Raw genomic sequence first — 18,868 nt, forward strand, 5'->3', positions numbered from 1 at the left:
TCCTTTCATAATGCTTTTCACAGATTGTAATTAAAGGCTCACAGGGTGGTAATTTGATTAAGATATGTCTTCCATATAGGCTGTTAAGCTCTTTAAAAAGAGAGGCTGATTATTTTGTTCACTCTTATGGTTCCAATTCCTAACACAATATATATTTATTGAATAAATGTGGGATGAATGTGTTGTTGCTGTTTAATCACTAAGTTGGGTCTGACTCTTAGGACCCCACAGACTGCAGCCCACTAGGCTCCTCTGGCCATGGGACTGACTTTTAGGACCCCGCAGACTGCAGCCCACTAGGCTCCTCTGTCCATGGGATTGTCCAGGCAAGAATACCGGAGTGGGTTGCATTTCCCACTCCACGGGATCTTCCCAACCCAGGATCGAACCTGCATCTCCTGTGGCTCCTGCATTGGCAGGTGAGTTCTTTACCACTGAGCCACTGAGGAAGCCCCAAGGATGGATGTGGATCCCTGAACCCTAAAGTGATGCTGTTCCCGCCTCCAAGTGTACTGCAGGGAGGCTTCAGCAACATCCGGTGTTTCTGGCAGCTTCACCCTAAGGCCCCTGTCTTTAGTGATTTATTTTTCATGACCCACAACTGACCCTTTCCACCAGGCACAAACCCGGCCCCAGATGCTGCACTTCCCTTGATGCCCTGCTTTCTCTGGTTCTCAGCATTGAACAGTTTTGTGCTGACTCTACATGCTCTGAAAGCTGTTTGGAGCCAGATGGGAGGAAGAGAATAAACAGATTTCATTCACTGCCCTTCCAGACTCTGAGAAAAATAACAAGAATAACAGTACCAACAAGTAGTGTATATTGAGTATTTACTATAAACTAGGCATTATGCATAGAGCTTTATATTGATTTAATACCCACCACAATCCTTGGAAGAAAATGCTATCATCCTCATTTTACAGAAAAGGAAAATAAATCCCAGAAAGAAAGCAAAGAAGGCAGCAAGAAAGAAAGGGAGGGAGTGGGACATGGAAGGCAGCTTTTCTAATAGAAGACAATTTTATGTGCTGAGAACTTTGGTTCTTACAATTTATGTACTGTAGCGGAGGTAACTGTAAAAGTAATATTGATGGAGAAACTACAGAAGGTGACTCCAAATGTGTACCTATCCACCCATCCACTTTATAAATAAATAAAAATACAGCTTTAAATGATACCTTTCATCTGCTTGCTATTTACTTCCACCCCCACCCTAATCTAATCTAAGTAATAGGAACAATGCAGATAATTAAGAAATCTTTAAGCTCATTTCTGGTTAATTGTCATTTTCCTATAAAATATTTATAAATTAGCCTTTGCTTTTCAAAGACTGTTTTTTCGGAGAGTCATAGTTTTTGCTTCGAAGAGTTCCCATGTTCAGGTGGGGCCTCCAGCTTCAGGATTATTTGGGCATTTTCACAGATGCTGTCCGGCCACTGATACTCACCTGGAGTTGGGGGTGGGAGGGGACGGCTTATTATGCATTTTCTATGTTTAGATCTTCCTGATGTTTTATTTTACTCTTTTAAGGAAAGGGGAAGCGGCTGGCGTGCCAGTTCTCTCGGGAACTGTTTAACAGCTGAAGCTGTCCTCCAGCTGTAGTGCTCTTGTGCACATCCACCAAACTCTGAGAGACACATTTTCAAAGTTAGTGTGTGGGACGAATGTCAGAAAATCTGCTTTCAATTGTGTCCCGGGAAGCCTTACTCTTTCCAGTTTTGTGGGCCTTGAGAGGGATTCTCATAAGCACTCAGCAGAATCAGGTGGGTGGTTTGGGACTTGGAACCCAGTTGGCATCTGGGAGTCTGTTGTGTCAGAGAGTCTGTTGTGTCTGTTTCCTGTCCCTGCTGAAACAAATTACTACAAACTTGGTGGCTTAAACAGCACAAATGTCTTCTCTTAGAGGTCTGGAGGCCAGAAGTCTGAAATGAAGGTTTATCAGTAACATCAGCAACTTCTGGAGGTTCCGAGGGAGAATCATGCTTCTCCTGCATTGGCAGGCAGATTCATTACCACTAGCGCCACCTGGGAAACCCCTGGGTACAAGCTGCTCTACCAGCTTTTCTACTGGTGGCTGCCTTGGCGTTCCTTGGCTTGCAGGAGATCCCTCCAGTGTCTGCCTCTCTTCCATGTATATTGCCCTTTTCCTTGTATAACTTCTGTGTTTCTCTTTTAAGGGCACATGTCACTGTATTTAGGACTCACCATTATGCATGACAGAGGCTTCCCAGGTGGCTCAGTGGAAGGAATCCACCTGCAAATACAGGAGAGCCAGGAGACATGGCTTTGATCCCTGAGTTGGGAAGATCTCCTGGAATAGGAAGTGGCAACCCATGCCAGTATTCTTGCCTGGAAAATTCCATGGACAGAGGCACCTGGCGGGGCACAGTCCATGGGATCGCAAAGTGGAACATGACTGAGCATGCACAGACACATTATGCATGGTGATCTCATCTTAAGCTCCTTCATTTACATTTGCAAAGGCCCTTTTTTCCAAGTAAGGACACACTCATGGGCTTTGGATGCACACATCTATTGTATGAGCATCCAATCAACCCACCCCACGTGGTGAATTGAGATGATTTCCCACAATCTGCTGGGATAAGGCTGCTGCTGCTGCTGCTAAGTCGCTTCAGTCATCCGACTCTGTGCAACCCCATAGACAGCAGCCGACCAGGCTCCCCCGTCCTTGGGATTCTCCAGGCAAGAACACTGGAGTGGGCTGCCATTTCCGTCTCCAGTGCATGAAAGTGAAAAATGAAAGTCAAGTCGCTCAGTCGTCTCCGACTCTTAGCGACCTCATGGACTGCAGCCTACCAGGCTCCTCCGTCCATGGGATTTTCCAGGCAAGAGTACTGGAGTGGGGTGCCATTGCCTTCTCCGGGGATAAGGCTAGGTATGGGTAAGCAGTGGTATGAATAGGCATTTGACGCTCCTAAGCATGCAGCATTTTCCCCTCAGTCTCGCAGTGGTTCTCCATGTCAGAAGCTATGGCCCACACATGGCTGTGTCTCTCCACAGAGCTCCTCCAGCTATGACTGTTGAGGAGAGGGGCCGATGAAGATTGTCTAACATATGCCTCTAGAGGATGGCTCTGGGGTTGGAAGCTGGGTTTCAAAAATTGTAGTTACCCATCAGAGCTTATGAGCCTCAAACTTGATTAAATATAAAAATCACTCAGGGAATTTATTAAGAACAGAAATTCTCCATCCTCAACCTATATTAGTTTGCTAAGGGCTGCTGTAACAAAATGCTATAGGCTGGGCACCTTAAACAACAGAAATTTGTTTTCTCACAGTTCTGGAAGTTGGAAGTCCAAAGTTCAGATATCAGCAGGTTTGACTTCTCCTGAGGTCTCTGTTTGGCTTTTGGATAAGTGCTTTCTCACTGTGCCCTCTCTGGTTTTTCCTTTGTGGTCATGCACCCCTGGTGACTCTCTCTCTTCTTATAAGGACATCAGTCATATTGCTTGACATTTTCTGAACCACCAGGTGACTTGTGATTTTCCAGTGACCGGTTTCCTTCTGGGTCACCCTCACCCTGAAGTTTTAGTCTTTTGGGATCTTAGCTTTCTGTGTGAGAGTTCTCAAACTACAATTCTTTGACACCTATTCTCACTCCAGAAAAGAGAAAAAGTTTCTGATTTTCTAAGACTGGAAAATTTCATCGTGCAAAAGTAGCTGCCATGCCCACCAATCTCAGTTCTCACTTCCTGCTTTGTCCTGGTAAGTCACTATGAAACTGTCAGCTTTCCATTGTTTTGAAGATTTGTTTAAAAAAAAAAATGTATCCAGCATGTTTACTTATTTTCACTACTTTCTTGGGGAGCGTAGATTACCATTACTTGACACATGGAAATCTAGAAGCCTATTATTTTTTCTTCTCATCCATTCTTGGGCTTTATCTCTTTTTTCCCTGTGAAGTTGCTGTCTTTTGCACTGTTGTGGACCTGTCCACCGATTCTTTCCCTGGCAGCTTGGCTTTGTGGATTAGTTTGTTTTGTAGCTTAATAACTGTGTCACATTCATGGATGTCTTACAGAAGTCCTAGGCAATCTTGAAAACAAAGATTATCTCTTTATAAACTGTGGGGAAATAAATCCCATTGATTCTGAGTGCCCGATTTCTAGTCCTTTGTAACATGAGATACACAAGCATGGGCTTCCCAGGTGGCTCAGCAGATAGAAGAATCTGCCTTGCCAATTCAGGAGACCTGGGTTCTATCCCTGGATTGGGAAGATCCTCTGGAGAAGGAAATGGCAACCCATTCCAGTATTCTTGCCTGGGAAATCCCCTGGAAAGAGGAGCCTGGCGAGCTACAGTCCATGGGGTCACAAAGAGTTGGACACAACTTAGCAAATAAATAGCAACAGCAGCAGTTTAGTTCAGTTCAGTTGCTCAGGCAATTCTGACTCTTTGTGACCCCATGGAGTGCAGCATGCCAGGCCACCCTGTCCATCGCCAACTTCTGGAGCTTACTCAAACTCATGTCCATTGAGTCTGTAGTGCATCCAACCATCTCATCCTCTGTCATCCCCTTCTCCTCTTGCCTTCAGTCTTTCTCAGCATCAGGGTCTTTTTCAGTGAGTCAGTTCTTCCCATTAGGTGGCCAGAGTGTTGGAGTTTCAGCTTCAGCATCAGTCCTTCCAATGAATATTCAGGACTGATTTCTTTTAGGATGGACTGGTTGGATCTCCTTGCAGTCCAAGGGACTCTCAAGAGTCTTCTCCAACACCACAGTTCAAAAGCATCAATTCTTCTGCGCTCAGCATTCTTCATAGTCCAACTGTCACATCCACACATGACTGTTGGAAAAACCATAGCTTTGTCTAGATGGACCTTTCTTGGCAAAATAATGTCTCTGCTTTAAATATGCTGTCTAGGTTGGTCATAATTTTTCTTCAAAGGAGCAAGCATCTTTTAATTTCACGGCTGCAGTCACCATCTGCAGTGATTTTGGAGCCCAAAAAAATAAAGTCAGCCACTGTTTCCCCATCTATTTGCCATGAAGTGATGGGACCAGATGCCATGATCTTAGTTTTCTGAACGATGAGTTTTAAGCCAACTTTTTCACTCTCCTCATTCACTTTCATCAGAGGCTCTTTAGTTCTTCTTTGCTTTCTGCCATAAGGGTGGTGTCATCTGCACATCTTAGGTTATTGATATTTCTCTCGGCAATCTTGATTCCAGCTTGTATTTCATCCAGTCCAGCATTTCTCATGATGTACTCTGCATATAAGTTAAGTAAGCAGGGTGACAAAATACAGCCTTGATGTACTTTCCTGATTTGGAACCAGTCTGTTGTTCCATGTCCAGTTCTAACGGTTGCTTCCTGACCTGCATACATGTTTCTCAAGAGGCAGGTCAGGTGGTCTGGTATTCCCGTCTCGTTCAGAATTTTCCACAGTTTGTTGTGATCCACATAGTCAAAGGCTTTGGCATAATCAATAAAACAAAAGTAGATGTTTTCCTCAAACTCTCTTGTTTTTTTGATGATCCAATGGATGTTGGCAATCTGATCTCTGGTTCCTCTGCCTTTTCTAAATCTAGCTTGAACAATTGGAAATTCATGGTTCATGTACTGCTAAAGCCTGGCTTGGAAAATTTTGAGCATTACTTTCAGTTCAGTTCAGTTCAGTTCAGTTCAGTTCAGTTCAGTCGCTCAGTCATGTCCGACTCTTTGCGACCCCATGAACTACAGCACGCCAGGCCTCCCTGTCCATCATCAAGTCCTGGAGTCCACGAGTCGGTGACGCCATCAAACCCATGTCCATCGAATCGGTGACGCCATCCTCTGTCATCCCCTTCTCCTCCTGCCCTCAATCTTACCCAGCATCAGGGTCTTTTCCAATGAGTCAGCTATTCGCATCAGGTGGCCAAAGTATTGGAGTTTCAGCTTCAACATCAGTCCTCCAATGAATACCCAGGACTCATCTCCCTTAGGATGGACTGGTTGGATCTCCTTGCAGTCCAAGGGACTCTCAAGACTCTTCTCCAACACCACAGTTCAAAAGCATCAATTCTTTGGCGCTCAGCTTTCTTTATAGTCCAATTGTCACATCTATACATGCTTTACTAGCATGTGAGATCAGTGCAATTGTGCAGTAGTTTGAGCATTCTTTGGCATTGCCTTTCTTTGGGTTTGGAAAGAAAACCGACCTTTTCCAGTCCTGTGGCCACTGCTGTGTTTTCCAAATTTGCTGACATATTGAGTGCAGCACTTTACCAGCATCATCATTTAGGATTTGAAATAGCTCAACTGGAATTCCATCACTTCCACTAGCTTTATTGGTAGGGTGCTTCCTAAGGCCCACTTGACTTCACATTCCAGAATGTCTGGCTCTAGGTTGGTGACCACACTGTCGTGATTATCTGGGTCATGAAGATCTTTTTTGTATAGCTGTTCTGTGTATTCTTGCCACTTCTTCTTAATATCTTCTGCGTCTGTTAGGTCTCTACCATTTCTGTCCTTTATTGTGCCCATCTTTGCATGAAATGTTCCCTTGGTATCTCTAATTTCCTTGAAGAGGTCTCCAGAGTTTCCCAGTCTATTGTTTTCGTCTATTTCTTTGCATTGATCACTGAGGAGGAATTTCTTATCTCTCCTTTCTATTCTCTCTGCTGTGAACAGCAGCAGTACACAGGCATAATCATGGCGCCACTTAGGTCAATAAATTGAGGAGAATCTGCACAATACCATGAAATGGTCAGCTTCTAAAATAGGTTTGTGTGTGTAGTAAAGAATTTGATTTTGCCCAAAGAGTAGATTGCCCTTTGTCCTCAGATTCTGGGTGAAAAATCTATTGCTATATGACAGAATGTCTTTGTTTAGGGTAAGGGCTAGTCTCACTGGAAGACTGACTGTGTGCCTGAGTGGGGGGCTTTGGGTCATACAGCGTCACTTGACCTGGGGACTGAGTTCATTCACATGAACAATCAGTCAATCATGCCAATATGTTAATAACACAGTTACGGTGAAAACTCTGGACACTGATGCTCAGGTGAGCCTCTCTGGCTGGCAGTCCTCTGTATGTATTGTCACATGTCAGCACCAAGAGGAAAAGTTGTCCTGACTCCTAGGGAAAAAGACAATGAAATTTTCTGTTTGAAGCCCATCGGTTTCTGATCTGTGTGCCTCTTCCTTTGGCTTATATTAGTATGTATCCTTTGCTGAATAAACCATAACCTTGACTATAAGAGGTTTCTGTGAGTTCTGGTGAGTTCTTGTAGCAACTTACTGAACCTGAGCTTGGTTTGGGGAACACTTTGAACTTGAAGTTGTGTAGAGAGAGCAGTCTGGTGAAGGACCGCCTCCTCAACCTTTTCATTTTGGTCAATACTGGGCAGTGAGTGTGTGTGTGCGTGTGTGTGTGTGTATGTGTGTGCGTGTGCATGTGTAGGTGTGTGCATATAACCCTGGAGTTATAATGAGAACAGCCGGAGGCTATAATATATTAATAAACCTTAGATATTTTTCTCCTTGCCTCTTTTTTTAATTGGGGTATAGTTATTTTACAATATTGTGTTAGTTTCTGTTGTACAATGAAGTGAATCAGCTACATGTATACATATATCCCTTCCCTCTTGAGCCTTCCCCACATCTCACCCATCTAGGTCATCACAGAGCATCAAGCTGAGCTCCCCGCGCTATGCAGCAGGTTCCCATTAGCTATCTGTTTTATACACGGCAGTGCATACACATCAATCCCAATCTCCAACTCATCCCCCCACCACCAGTGTCCACCCATCATTTTCTACATCTGTGTCTCTATTCCTGCCCTGCAAATAGGTTCTCCTATACCATTTTTTAGCTTCTATATATATAAGTGTGTTAGTATACGGTATTTGTTTTTCTTTTCCTGACTTCCTTCACTCTGTATGACACACTCTCAGTCCATCTCCATCTCTGTAAATGACTCAACATCATTCCAATGCTATGAGATAAGAAATCCTTTCATCTTTATATTCACCCTGCTGACCGTGACACCTTTCCTACTGGTCTTTTAGTTCAAAACCAAACTCTGGTTATTCCGGGATGGGTGTCTTTTTCACATCCCCAGGTACTCGGTACTCATCTGCAGTTCTTGTCAGTCTGTGTTTACTTGGCCTGAAACTCTGCTTAAAGAAAGAGTGGATTCACAGGAGTATTTTTTTCCTGCATAGATTTGGGACTTCATAAATCACAGTGACAAGAAATGCGATGATGGTTTCTTTCTGTTCTTGAGGAGATTGAAACAGGAGAGGCATGCAGGTTCCAGTACGGTGTTGTAATTTTTCCCAGTGGTAGCACCATGAGAAGGATTCCAGCAGGGTGGCTCCTCAGCCCTAACTAGGTAATTCTCTACTTGAGCGTCCCTGCAATGAAAACGGAGAGATATCCACCAGTGTCACTTGGGCCGTTTAGTGCCTGCTGCGGATCTCCTGGCAGATAATGATGAAATTGTCAAGATTTCCTTTTTGTTCCCTTCCAAGCAGGCAGGGCATCGTTTTTATCCCCCAGCTTAGTGCATGAATCAGTCCTTTTGTACATGATGAGTGGGACTGTGCATGCTTTCAGAAACTGTCTGGCTTCATACCTGGCAGACTGGCTTGTAGAACAGTAGATCTGCAAATGAGAAAGAAAAAGTGCTGATTTTCACATGTCCCCACATTGAATTATAAAGTAGTCAAAAAAGATTGCTACATTCTTGCCTGGTGTTTGGTTTTGGTCATTTTCGTTCTTAGATATATTCCATCCAGAAATTAAATATAAAAAGATTATTTAACAATGTGGTATTTGCAGATTGTGGTTGACAGGGGAGGAGACACATGTGGCAAGGTGGACGGGTAGAAGGAAAAGGAATACCTAGTAAATGTTTTAATTCCTGTAAAGCTTGCTGTGCTTGAATGGTATATATTTCATTTTCCAACAATACTTCATTGCAAAAGAATCTGTCCAGTTTGGTTTTATTCCTGCCTTGAGGCAATTCACAGGGCACTTTCTAGGTAAAGCCCCTTGCATTCTTCCATGCATAAAGGTCAAAGGGTTATGCATCAGTTAACCTGTCAGAAAATGTTTGTCAAAGGAATATCTATAGAAAAAACAATTCCATTTGTCTATGGAATATCTACAGTGAAAAAAAATTTCAAGATTTGGAGATCACCACATGTTCATGGGTATAGTACTTTCGAGAGACCAGAAAAATACAGAAATATGACAGGAAAAATTAAAAGTAGATCTTATTTTGCTGAAGTTAGGAGAGTCATTTGGGTTGAAAGCAATCTCTGGTGCATCAAAATAAAAATTTGAACAATTACTTAGTTCTTAACTGAAAAAAAAAAAAGAAAGCAATCCCTGGTAAAATTAAAATTTGATTTATTATATAAATGCTCATTTTCATCTAACTTATTTAGGAAGAAATTGTGTTAGTAGCTCAATCGTGTCCAACCTGTTGCAACCCTATGGACTGTAGCCTGCCAGGCTCCTCTGTGGGATTCTCCAGGCAAGAATACTGGAGTGGGTTACCCTTTCCTTCTCCAAACTTATTTAGGAATATGTCTATCTTATAAAGAAAACCTGCCCTTTAATTTCTGCACCATAAAACAAATATTAGTGAATCCCACAAATAAGGTTTGTTTGTTATTGTTTTAAGGAAATAAAATGCTCAATGCAAAGATTCATATAACCGGAAAAAAAAAAATTCATATAACCTAAAAAGTTGGCTTAAAACTCAACATTCAGAAAATGAAGATCATGGCATCTGGTCCCATCACTTCATGGCAAATAGATGGGGAAACAGTGGAAACAGTGTCAGACTTTATTTTTGGGGGCTCCAAAATCACTGCAGATGGTGACTGCAGCCATGAAATTAAAAGACGCTTACTCCTTGGAAGAAAAGTTATGACCAACCTAGATAGCATATTCAAAAGCAGAGACATTACGTTGCCGACTAAGGTCCATCTAGTCAAGGCTATGGTTTTTCCAGTAGTCATGTATGGATGTGAGAGTTGGACTGTGAGGAAAGCTGAGCGCCGAAGAATTGATGCTTTTGAACTGTGGTGTTGGAGAAGACTCTTGAGAGTCCCTTGGACTGCAAGGAGATCCAACCAGTCCATTCTGAAGGAGATCAGCCCTGGGATTTCTTTGGAAGGAATAATGCTAAAGCTGAAACTCCAGTACTTTGGCCACCTCATGCGAAGAGTTGACTCATTGGAAAAGACTCTGATGCTGGGAGGGATTGGGGGCAGGAGGAGAAGGGGACGACCCAGGATGAGATGGCTGGATGGCATCACGGACTCGATGGACGTGAGTCTGAGTGAACTCCGGGAGCTGGTGATGGACAGGGAGGCCTGGCGTGCTGCAATTCATGGGGTCGCAAAGAGTCGGACATGACTGAGCGACTGAATTGAACTGAACTGAAGAGTTTTCCAAACTTAAGATGCCAATTAAAAATGAACTTAATTCGCTGATTAAAAGATAGAAATTAGTGTACTTAGAGAATTCTCCACCCTTTGTTATCTTGCTGTGGAGTCCATGGATGGGCTCTGGAGCATCTGCAGATGAAATGATATAGGATGTTTTGCTTGTACATATGTGCATTTGGAGCGGAGGTGGTCTAGGTCTTTGGCACCACTCTGAGTTTAGACATGGGGCAGAGAGAATGCCCTAACATTTCTGTACCTTCTTAGTCTGGGGTAAAAGCACAGCCAGAACCCTGTCCTGGTCATTTTCATCTTGGAGGTTCTACTTCCAGAATTATAAAATATATATTAATTTGGTCATAAGGACACAAAGTAAGACCTGGGGCCTCCTCAGCTATGTTATCACTTTTTTCCAGTTTATCATTGAGCTTTCTAGATTATCTTGGAGTTGAATTTAGAAGTTAGTAGTGTTTTTACTGAGTGCAGTTCTAGGGTACTAAGGAGAAACTCTGTATATGTGTGTTTCATATCTGAAAAATAGTAGGTATTGAAAAGACATGCATTGAGTAAATGGATGAATGAATAAAATGCATTTCAAAATGAATGAATAACCAAATATTTATTTTAATTTTTAATTTTTAAAAGTTACTGTATTAAAAAAATATTTTATTTTATTTATTTATTTTTGGCTGCACTGGGTCTTTGTTGCTTTACCCAGCCCTCTCCAGCTGCAGCAAGCAGGCTCAAGAGTGCAGGCTCAGTAGTTGTGGCACATGGGCTTATTAATCGTCGCTTTCCAGCATGCGGAATCCTCCTGGGCCAGGGATCGAACCTGAGCCCCCTGCATTTCACCACCCTGCAGGTGGTCTCCTATCCACTGTGCTACCAGAGAAGTCCCCAGATGTTTAGAATTATGTAATTTAACTTTTTTTAGTGTCATAATTTCTTTATTCATTTATTTACACTTTCAATAAAAATTGGGTCTTTTATATACTTGGACTTGGCTGAAATTCAGAGATTAAAGAGCTCCCCCATGTGATGCAGGGGGGCTGACAAATAACAAGGTGTGTAATCTAACTTCCTAAATGAAGCCCATGCTTGTTTAAAACAGGAAATTGGAAAAGAGGATTGAAACAAGGCTTCTTCTGTTTCCACTATGAGCTTCAGCAGGAGAAGGCTAGCTACCCACCCATACTGGTCATCAATGATTTTGTCTATGTTTCCATAAAATCTTTGAGTAATTGGTAAATTTTTGTTTTTGTAATTTTAGCTATCCAACTTGACAAAGTCAATCTTCAAGTATACTGTGCCTGGTCTCTCCTGGATAACTTTGAGTGGAACCAGGGATACAACAGCCGGTTTGGTCTCTTCCACGTTGATTTTGAAGATCCAGCAAGACCCCGAGTCCCTTACACATCAGCCAAGGAGTATGCTAAGATCATCCGAAACAATGGCCTGGAGGGGCCTCCATAGAAATTACCCACAGCTGGGTAATTTCACCTGGAGAAGGAGAAGGACTCTGTCCTTGGAAACGGAATCTGCTTTGGTGATCCTGCAGACATCCTCAAGTTGCCTTGGTAATCAATATGTCCTACCAGCTGATCTGTGATTGTGAAGTCTGAATATGTAGTGCCTGGAAATTATTTAATGATGGCTTTTACTCTATTTGTATTTGATCAATGAGGCTTTTGAAAAAGTGGAAAACCACTGCAATTGATTTTTGTATTAAGAAATCAAATGGACTTGGTAGCTTCAATTTAAATCCTTAGATTTTTTTTCTAGAAAAAGTAATGCAAAATTTATAAACAGGGTGTGCTTATGATTTGCAACCCTCTAAGAACAGATCGCTTAATTTAAGAAGGCTTGTTTATGAATCTATTTTTTTTGTTTACATAAATTGTTATTTGCCTTAGCAGGTCCACTGTCCATAACTTTCTGCTATTTAATCTAGTGTAGATATAAAAATTAAAAGTTAGACACATTATCAGAGAACTTCAGGAGAGAGTTCTGCAGAGCTGAAAAGAGAAAGAATTGGCAGAGTATTTGAAATTGTATTTGAACATTTGGAAAACTTATGAATAGACTTGATAGAGCTGATGAAGCATTTAAAAAAATTAATAAAGGGCACATTAAAAAAGTCACATTATATCTTTATACATGCTGTTCACCAAAGGAATTAATTAATAACCTACTTAATAAAGGTGATTGGTTCATGTGTTTGGCACATAGCTATGCATGAGCAAGTACATGTCTCTCTTGCTTGATAAACTTTTGGAAAATAATAAATGAATAACAAATTAGAATGTGAATAGCAAAGAAGTATTTGAGCATTGTCGTTTAATAGCAATTGGATTCCTACACTCTTACTTACTTAGTTCAGTAGCTTAGTCGTGTCCGACTCTACGATGCCATGCACTGCAGCGTGCCAGGCTTCCCTGTATATCACCAACTCCTGGAGCTTGCTCAAACTCATGTCCGTCAAGTCAGTGATGCCATCCAACCATCTGATCCTCTGTTGTCCCCTTCTCCTCCTGCCTTCAATCTTTCCAGCATCAGGGTCAATAAGTCAGTTCTTCACATCAAGTGGCCAAAGTATTGGAGTTTCAGCTTCAGTATCAGTCCTTCCCATGAATATTTAGGACTAATTTCCTTTAGGATTGACTGCTTGTATCTCTTTTCAGTCCAAAGTACTCTCAAGAGTCTTCTCCATCACTACAGTTTAAAAGCATCAATTCTTTGGTGCTCAGCTTTCTTTATAGTCCAACTCTCACATTCATACATGACTATTGGTAAAACCATGGCTTTAAATAGATGGACCTTTTTTGGTAAAGTAATGTCTCTACTTTTTAATATGCTCTCTAGGTTGGTCATAGCTTTTGTTCCAAGGAGCAAGAGTCTTTTAATTTCATGGCTGCAGTCACCATCTGCAGTGATTTTGGAGCCCCCCAAAATAAAGTCTCTCACTGTTTCCATTGTTTCCCATATGTTTGCCATGAAGTGATGGGACTGGATGCCATGATCTTAGTTTTTGGAATGCTGAGTTTTAAGCCAGCTTTTTCACTCTCTTCTTTCACTTTCATCAAGAGGCTCTTTAGTTCCTCTTAGCTTTCTGCCATAAGGGTGGTGTCATCTGCATATGAGGTTATTGATATTTCTCCCAGAAATCATGATTCCAACTTGTGCTTCATCCAGCCTGGTATTTTGCATGATGTACTCTGAATATAAGTTAAATAAGCAGGGTGACAATATACAGCCTTGAAGTACTCCTTTCCCAGTTTGGAACCAGTTTGTTGTTCCATGGCCAGTTCTAACTGTTGCTTCTTGACCTGCACACAGATTTCTCAGGAGGCAGGTAAGGTGGTGTGGTATTGCTGTCTCTTGAAGACTTTTCCAGTTTGTTGTGATCCACACTGTCAAAGGCTTTGGCATAATAGTGACACCACATTAAAAACAACAGAATGGCACGTGTGTACCTGTGGTGGACTCGTGTTGATGTGTGGCAAAACCAGTACAATACTGTAAAGTAATTAACCTCCAATTAAAATAAATAAATTTATTAAAAACATAAAAACAAAAGAATGAGCAGGGTATAGTCTCTGCTTTGGGGTATTTTTAAAAACTGAGGATCCCTCAGAACACTGATGACAACCAGGAAATAAATATGAGTTAACTGACTAACATGAGCATAAGCGAAGGAGGGTATAGTTTGCTACCTTGGTGTTTGAATTGTCTAAGATGTATGTGAGGTTGGTTGGACTTGGATATTTTACTGAGCTTCCTCAGTAAAGCCTGAAGGAGATGTAGGGCCCCCTCTGGACTTCATGGCTTCACTCCTGTGAATCGTTTACATATGTACAGTTTGTGCCTTCACATCCATGTTCAAGTAATACTTACTAAACATTCATGTATCAGGCTTGAAGTGGTGAGATAAGTATTATTATCCCATTTTGCAGACTGAGAAACTGAGGCCACACCAATGGTCATCTTCCTTAAGCCACATCAATGTTTACTGGCCCTGGCTCTTCCTTGGCATCAGCTCTGTTTCTATCCAGCACAGTCTAGATCAGTTCAGTTCAGTCACTCAGTTGTGTCCAGCTCTTTGTGACCCCACAGACTGCAGCATGCCAGGCCTCCCTGTCCATCACCAATTCCCAGAGTTTGCTCATACTCATGTCCATTGAGCTGGTGATGCCATCCAACCATCTCATCCTCTGTCGTCTCCTTCTCCTCCTGCCTTCAATCTTTCCCAGCATCAGGGTCTTTTCAAATGAGTCAGTTCTTTGCCATCAGTCAGGCCATCAGTCTAGATCAGGGTGTCGTAGAAGCGGTCTCTGCATATTTAAAAAAAGAAAGTAAGAAAGAAACAAATGTGTGGAGTTACTTTATGCAGCAGGAAATGGGAAAGTTGGTTTTCTGTACTCTCCTTCTGCTTCCTTGAGGTAATGGCAGCTATTTTGTGATTCTCCTAAGGCTTGAGGCCTGAGCAGACATCCTGTCATTCTTAAAAAACACCATGGTCACTGCTATATTTAAAATGTATAACCAACAAGGACCTACTACTGTATACCACATGGAACTCTGCTCTACGTTATGTGGTAGCCTGGATGCAAGGGGGGGTTTGGGGGAGAATGGATACATGTATATGTATGGCTGAGTCCCTTTGCTGTTCATCTGAAACTACCACAGCATTGTTAAATGGCTATGCTGCTGCTGCTGCTAAGTTGCTTCAATCGGGTCCGACTCTGTGCGACCCCATAGATGGCAGCCCACCAGGCTCCGCCGTCCCTGGGATTCTCCAGGCAAGAATGCTGGAGTGGGTTGCTATTTCCTTCTCCAATGCATGAAAGTGAAAAGTGAAAGTGAAGTTGCTCAGTCGTGTCCAACTCTTCAAAATAAGAGTTAGTAACAACAAAACACTGTGGTCAATTTCTGGACTGTTTTCATGTTCATAATCAGGAAATTATTTATATCAAAGTACATTCTCTCAGTAACTGGTCAGAGTGAGAAAGAAATGGTCGTAGCAGTTCAATAAATGTGGATGCACTAGGGAAAATTATATTAAGATTAAAATGGTATACATAGGAAATTCTATTACATCTCTGCCACTGGTTTGTTATTTTTATTGTTCAATGAGACATAATCTCACAATTTGTGTTCATTTAGACAGCAGGTTTCCAAATCTTATTTTATTCCTTTCCTATCCAGCCTGTCTTTTTCATTTTTACCATGTATCTTGTTTACAATTTATGTGCCTTCCTTATATTATCTTGCAAGATAACTGAGCTTTCCTTTTAATTAGGACATTGCTTTGAATATTACTTATCCTATAGGACATATTTATAAATTTTACAACAATGCAGATGAGCATTGTATTTTCGTTACCAAAACCAGAAAATTGTTACTCGCACTGTGATAAAATGATCTGTCACTTTTGGTCTGCCAGGAGAAACAAACGGTCTAGCTGCAATGGCCGTGTAGCCTGGCAGTGCGGTGGCCTCACAGATTTCTGCTGTATTTGAAAGACCAGCTCTTTGTCCCAGAGATGGATCAACCAAAGTGTTTCCCTCATTACCCCTGTAAGTAAAAATTACAACAGGTTAAAAAGAGGGGAAAAAAATCCCCCAGCACAAACCGTAATAGCCTTGGTAATATTTTAATTAATGTTATTTTAAAATTGCTTGTATTAGCATTTGGGAACAAAATTGATTGGCTTTTGCCTGTCAGAGAAACAGAACTTGGATTCTTTAGATGGAAAAACAGGAGTTGTTAATTATACTTACAAATCCATAGATACTGGACTTCAGATGTCTTGAAGGTCATCTGAGGCTTGTAAAGCACATGTTTTATGTCTGTTTTATCTAAGGAGAAACTTGAATATCGCAATGATGGATTGGATTCACTTGTATTTCTCTTTACCCTCCTTTGATTTTTTTTTTTAAGAGATTGTGAACACATTATTAGCATCCTGGGGATCACTTTTAGAGTTTTTTTGGATAGTTTTAGGGTAATTAATTTCTGAGTTCCTAAAAACATGCAGAAAGTAATAGGATTCCCTTTTCATTTTGTTATATGGGGCTTGTTTTAGAACTCCTGTGAACACTAGGCAATGTCCACTTAAGTCCTTTATTGAATGAGCAGTACAAGTTCTCATTAAGAAACCCATAAACTAAGACACTTGCAACCTTGGTATTTGGCAGTGGAGTGCCAGTCAGGCTTTCGTGGTCTGGGAATTTGTGTTCGGCCTGTTCGTTTTAATTATTTTTGTAAATGAGAGAATAATGAATACATTTGTAATATATTGAAAAAATTCCCCAGCACTGGCTGACCAAAAAGTAGATTTATATGGTAATCCTTAAACACCAACTCTATTGTGCAGTGCTAGGCAGAAAGAAGACAGAAGATTGAGCTTCATTATTGAGAGAGAAGAATAAATCAAAGCTGATGGAATTAATGCTGTTTAATTACTAGCAGTGTTCCCTACCTGGAGAACACATACTCATCACTGATCATGATATTTTAGGCTCTAGTTGTCCTGGGAGGGATACAGTACAGAGCACAAAGCAGGATGAACCACAAAGAATGAAATTAGAAGACATTTTGATGTAGAGGCACTCATGGTGGCCTTATAGTTATGGGTTGTGGCAGCAGGAAGGGAGAAGAAACCTTATAGATGGTGGCAGTAGGTGAGAGCATTGCTTTGCTAGCATGTGAGATGAGTGCAGTTGTGCAGTAGTTTGAACATTCTTTGGCACAAACTACTGCATAATTGCACTCATCTCACACGCTAGCAAAGTAAAGCTCAAAATTTTCCAAGCCAGGCTTTAACAATATGTGAACCATGAATTTCCAGATGTTCAAGCTGGATTTAAGGCAGAGGAACCAGAGATCAAATTGCCAACATCCACTGGCTCATTGAAAAAGCAAGAGAGTTCTAGAAAAACATCTACTTTTGCTTTATTGACTGTGGAATACTACAAACCATGGAAAATTCTGAAAGAGATGAGAATACCAGACCACCTGACCTGCTTCCTGAGAAATCTGTATGCAGATCAAGAAGCAACAGTTAAAACTGGACATGGAACAACAGACTGATTCCAAATTGGGAAAGGAGTATGTCAAGGCTGTATATTGTCACCCTGCTTATTTAACTTACTTGCAGCGTAAATCATGCAAAATGCTGGGCTGGAGGAAGCACAAGCTGGAATCAAGATTGCCGGGAGAAATATCAATAACCTCAGATACGCAGATGACACCACCCTTATGGCAGAAAGCTAAGAGGAACTAAAGAGCCTCCTGATGGAAGTGAAAGGAGAGTGAAAGGAGATGTTAAAGCTTAACATTCAAAAAACTAAGATCATGGCATCCAGTCCCATCATTTCATGGCAAATAGATGGGGAAACAGTGGAAACAGTGACAGACTTTATTTTGGGGGGCTTCAAAATCACTGCAGATGGTGACTGCAGCCATGAAATTAAAGGACACTTGCTCCTTGGAAGAAAAGCTATGACCAACCTAGAGAGCATATTAAAAAACAGAGACATTACTTTACGGAAAAGGTCTGTCTAGTCAAAGCTATGGTTTTTCCAGTAGTCATGTATGGATGCGAGAGTTGGAACTATAAAGAAAGCTGAGTGCCGAAGAATTGATGCTTTTGAACTGTGGTGTTGGAGAAGGACTGCAAGGAGATCCAACCAGTCAGTCCTAAAGGAAATTAGTCCTGAATATATTCATTGGAAGGACTGATGCTTAAGCTGAAACTCCGATACTTTGGCCACCTGATGCGAAGAACCGATTCATTGGAAAAGAACCTGATGCTGGGAAAGATTGAAGGCAGAAGGAGAAGGGGATGATAGAGGATGAGACAGCTGGATGGCATCATTGACACGATGGACAGGAGTTTGTGTAGGCTCCAGTAGTTGGTGATAGACAGGGAAGCGTGGCGTGATGCAGTTCATGGGATCGCAAAGAGTAGGACATGACTGAGCAATTGAACTGAACTGAACTGAGTAGGTGAGATGGGGAGATGGCAGAAGCTCTGGGTTAGATTCCCAGTTGTGAGAGTTAATGTCTCCTGTGGAGAGTAAATGGAGCCCAGTTTTCCAGGATTTCCCAAGGTCTCTAGGTAACACCTGACCCATAACTGGTTTATGTGACCTTGCCTGAGTGGTGGTATTGGTCCCTGATACCAGGCCAGTATAGGCATTTCAGGTGGCTCAGTGGTAAAGAACTCACCTGCCAATGCAAGAGATGTGAGTTTGATCCCTAGATTGGGAAGATACCCTAGAGTAGGAAATCACAACCTGCTCCAGTATTCTTGCCTAGAAAATTCCACGGACAGAGGAGCCTGGTGGGCTACTGTCCATGGGGGTCACAAAAAGTCAAACATGACTTAGAGATTGAGCACACACAGAAACACCAGGCCAATAGAGTGTAATCATTAAGAATCTTTAGGAACCAATTCACCTGCA

General features: G+C 41.7%; 1 protein-coding gene across 1 annotated transcript in view; it reads left to right on the forward strand.

The window, feature by feature from the left end:
* LOC138082019 (cytosolic beta-glucosidase) overlaps positions 1-12,663 on the forward strand; it is a 122,238-nt gene extending 109,575 nt beyond the window's left edge. Inside the window, exon 5 of the mRNA XM_068975230.1 lies at positions 11,671-12,663. Within this exon, the coding sequence (XP_068831331.1) occupies positions 11,671-11,873 (203 nt within the window). The 3' untranslated portion in view covers positions 11,874-12,663. The remainder of the gene's footprint in view (positions 1-11,670) is intronic.
* Positions 12,664-18,868: the final 6,205 nt, after the last annotated feature.

The sequence above is a fragment of the Capricornis sumatraensis genome, chromosome 7 (genome assembly GCF_032405125.1).
Source record: "Capricornis sumatraensis isolate serow.1 chromosome 7, serow.2, whole genome shotgun sequence".
Taxonomy (NCBI): domain Eukaryota; kingdom Metazoa; phylum Chordata; class Mammalia; order Artiodactyla; family Bovidae; genus Capricornis; species Capricornis sumatraensis.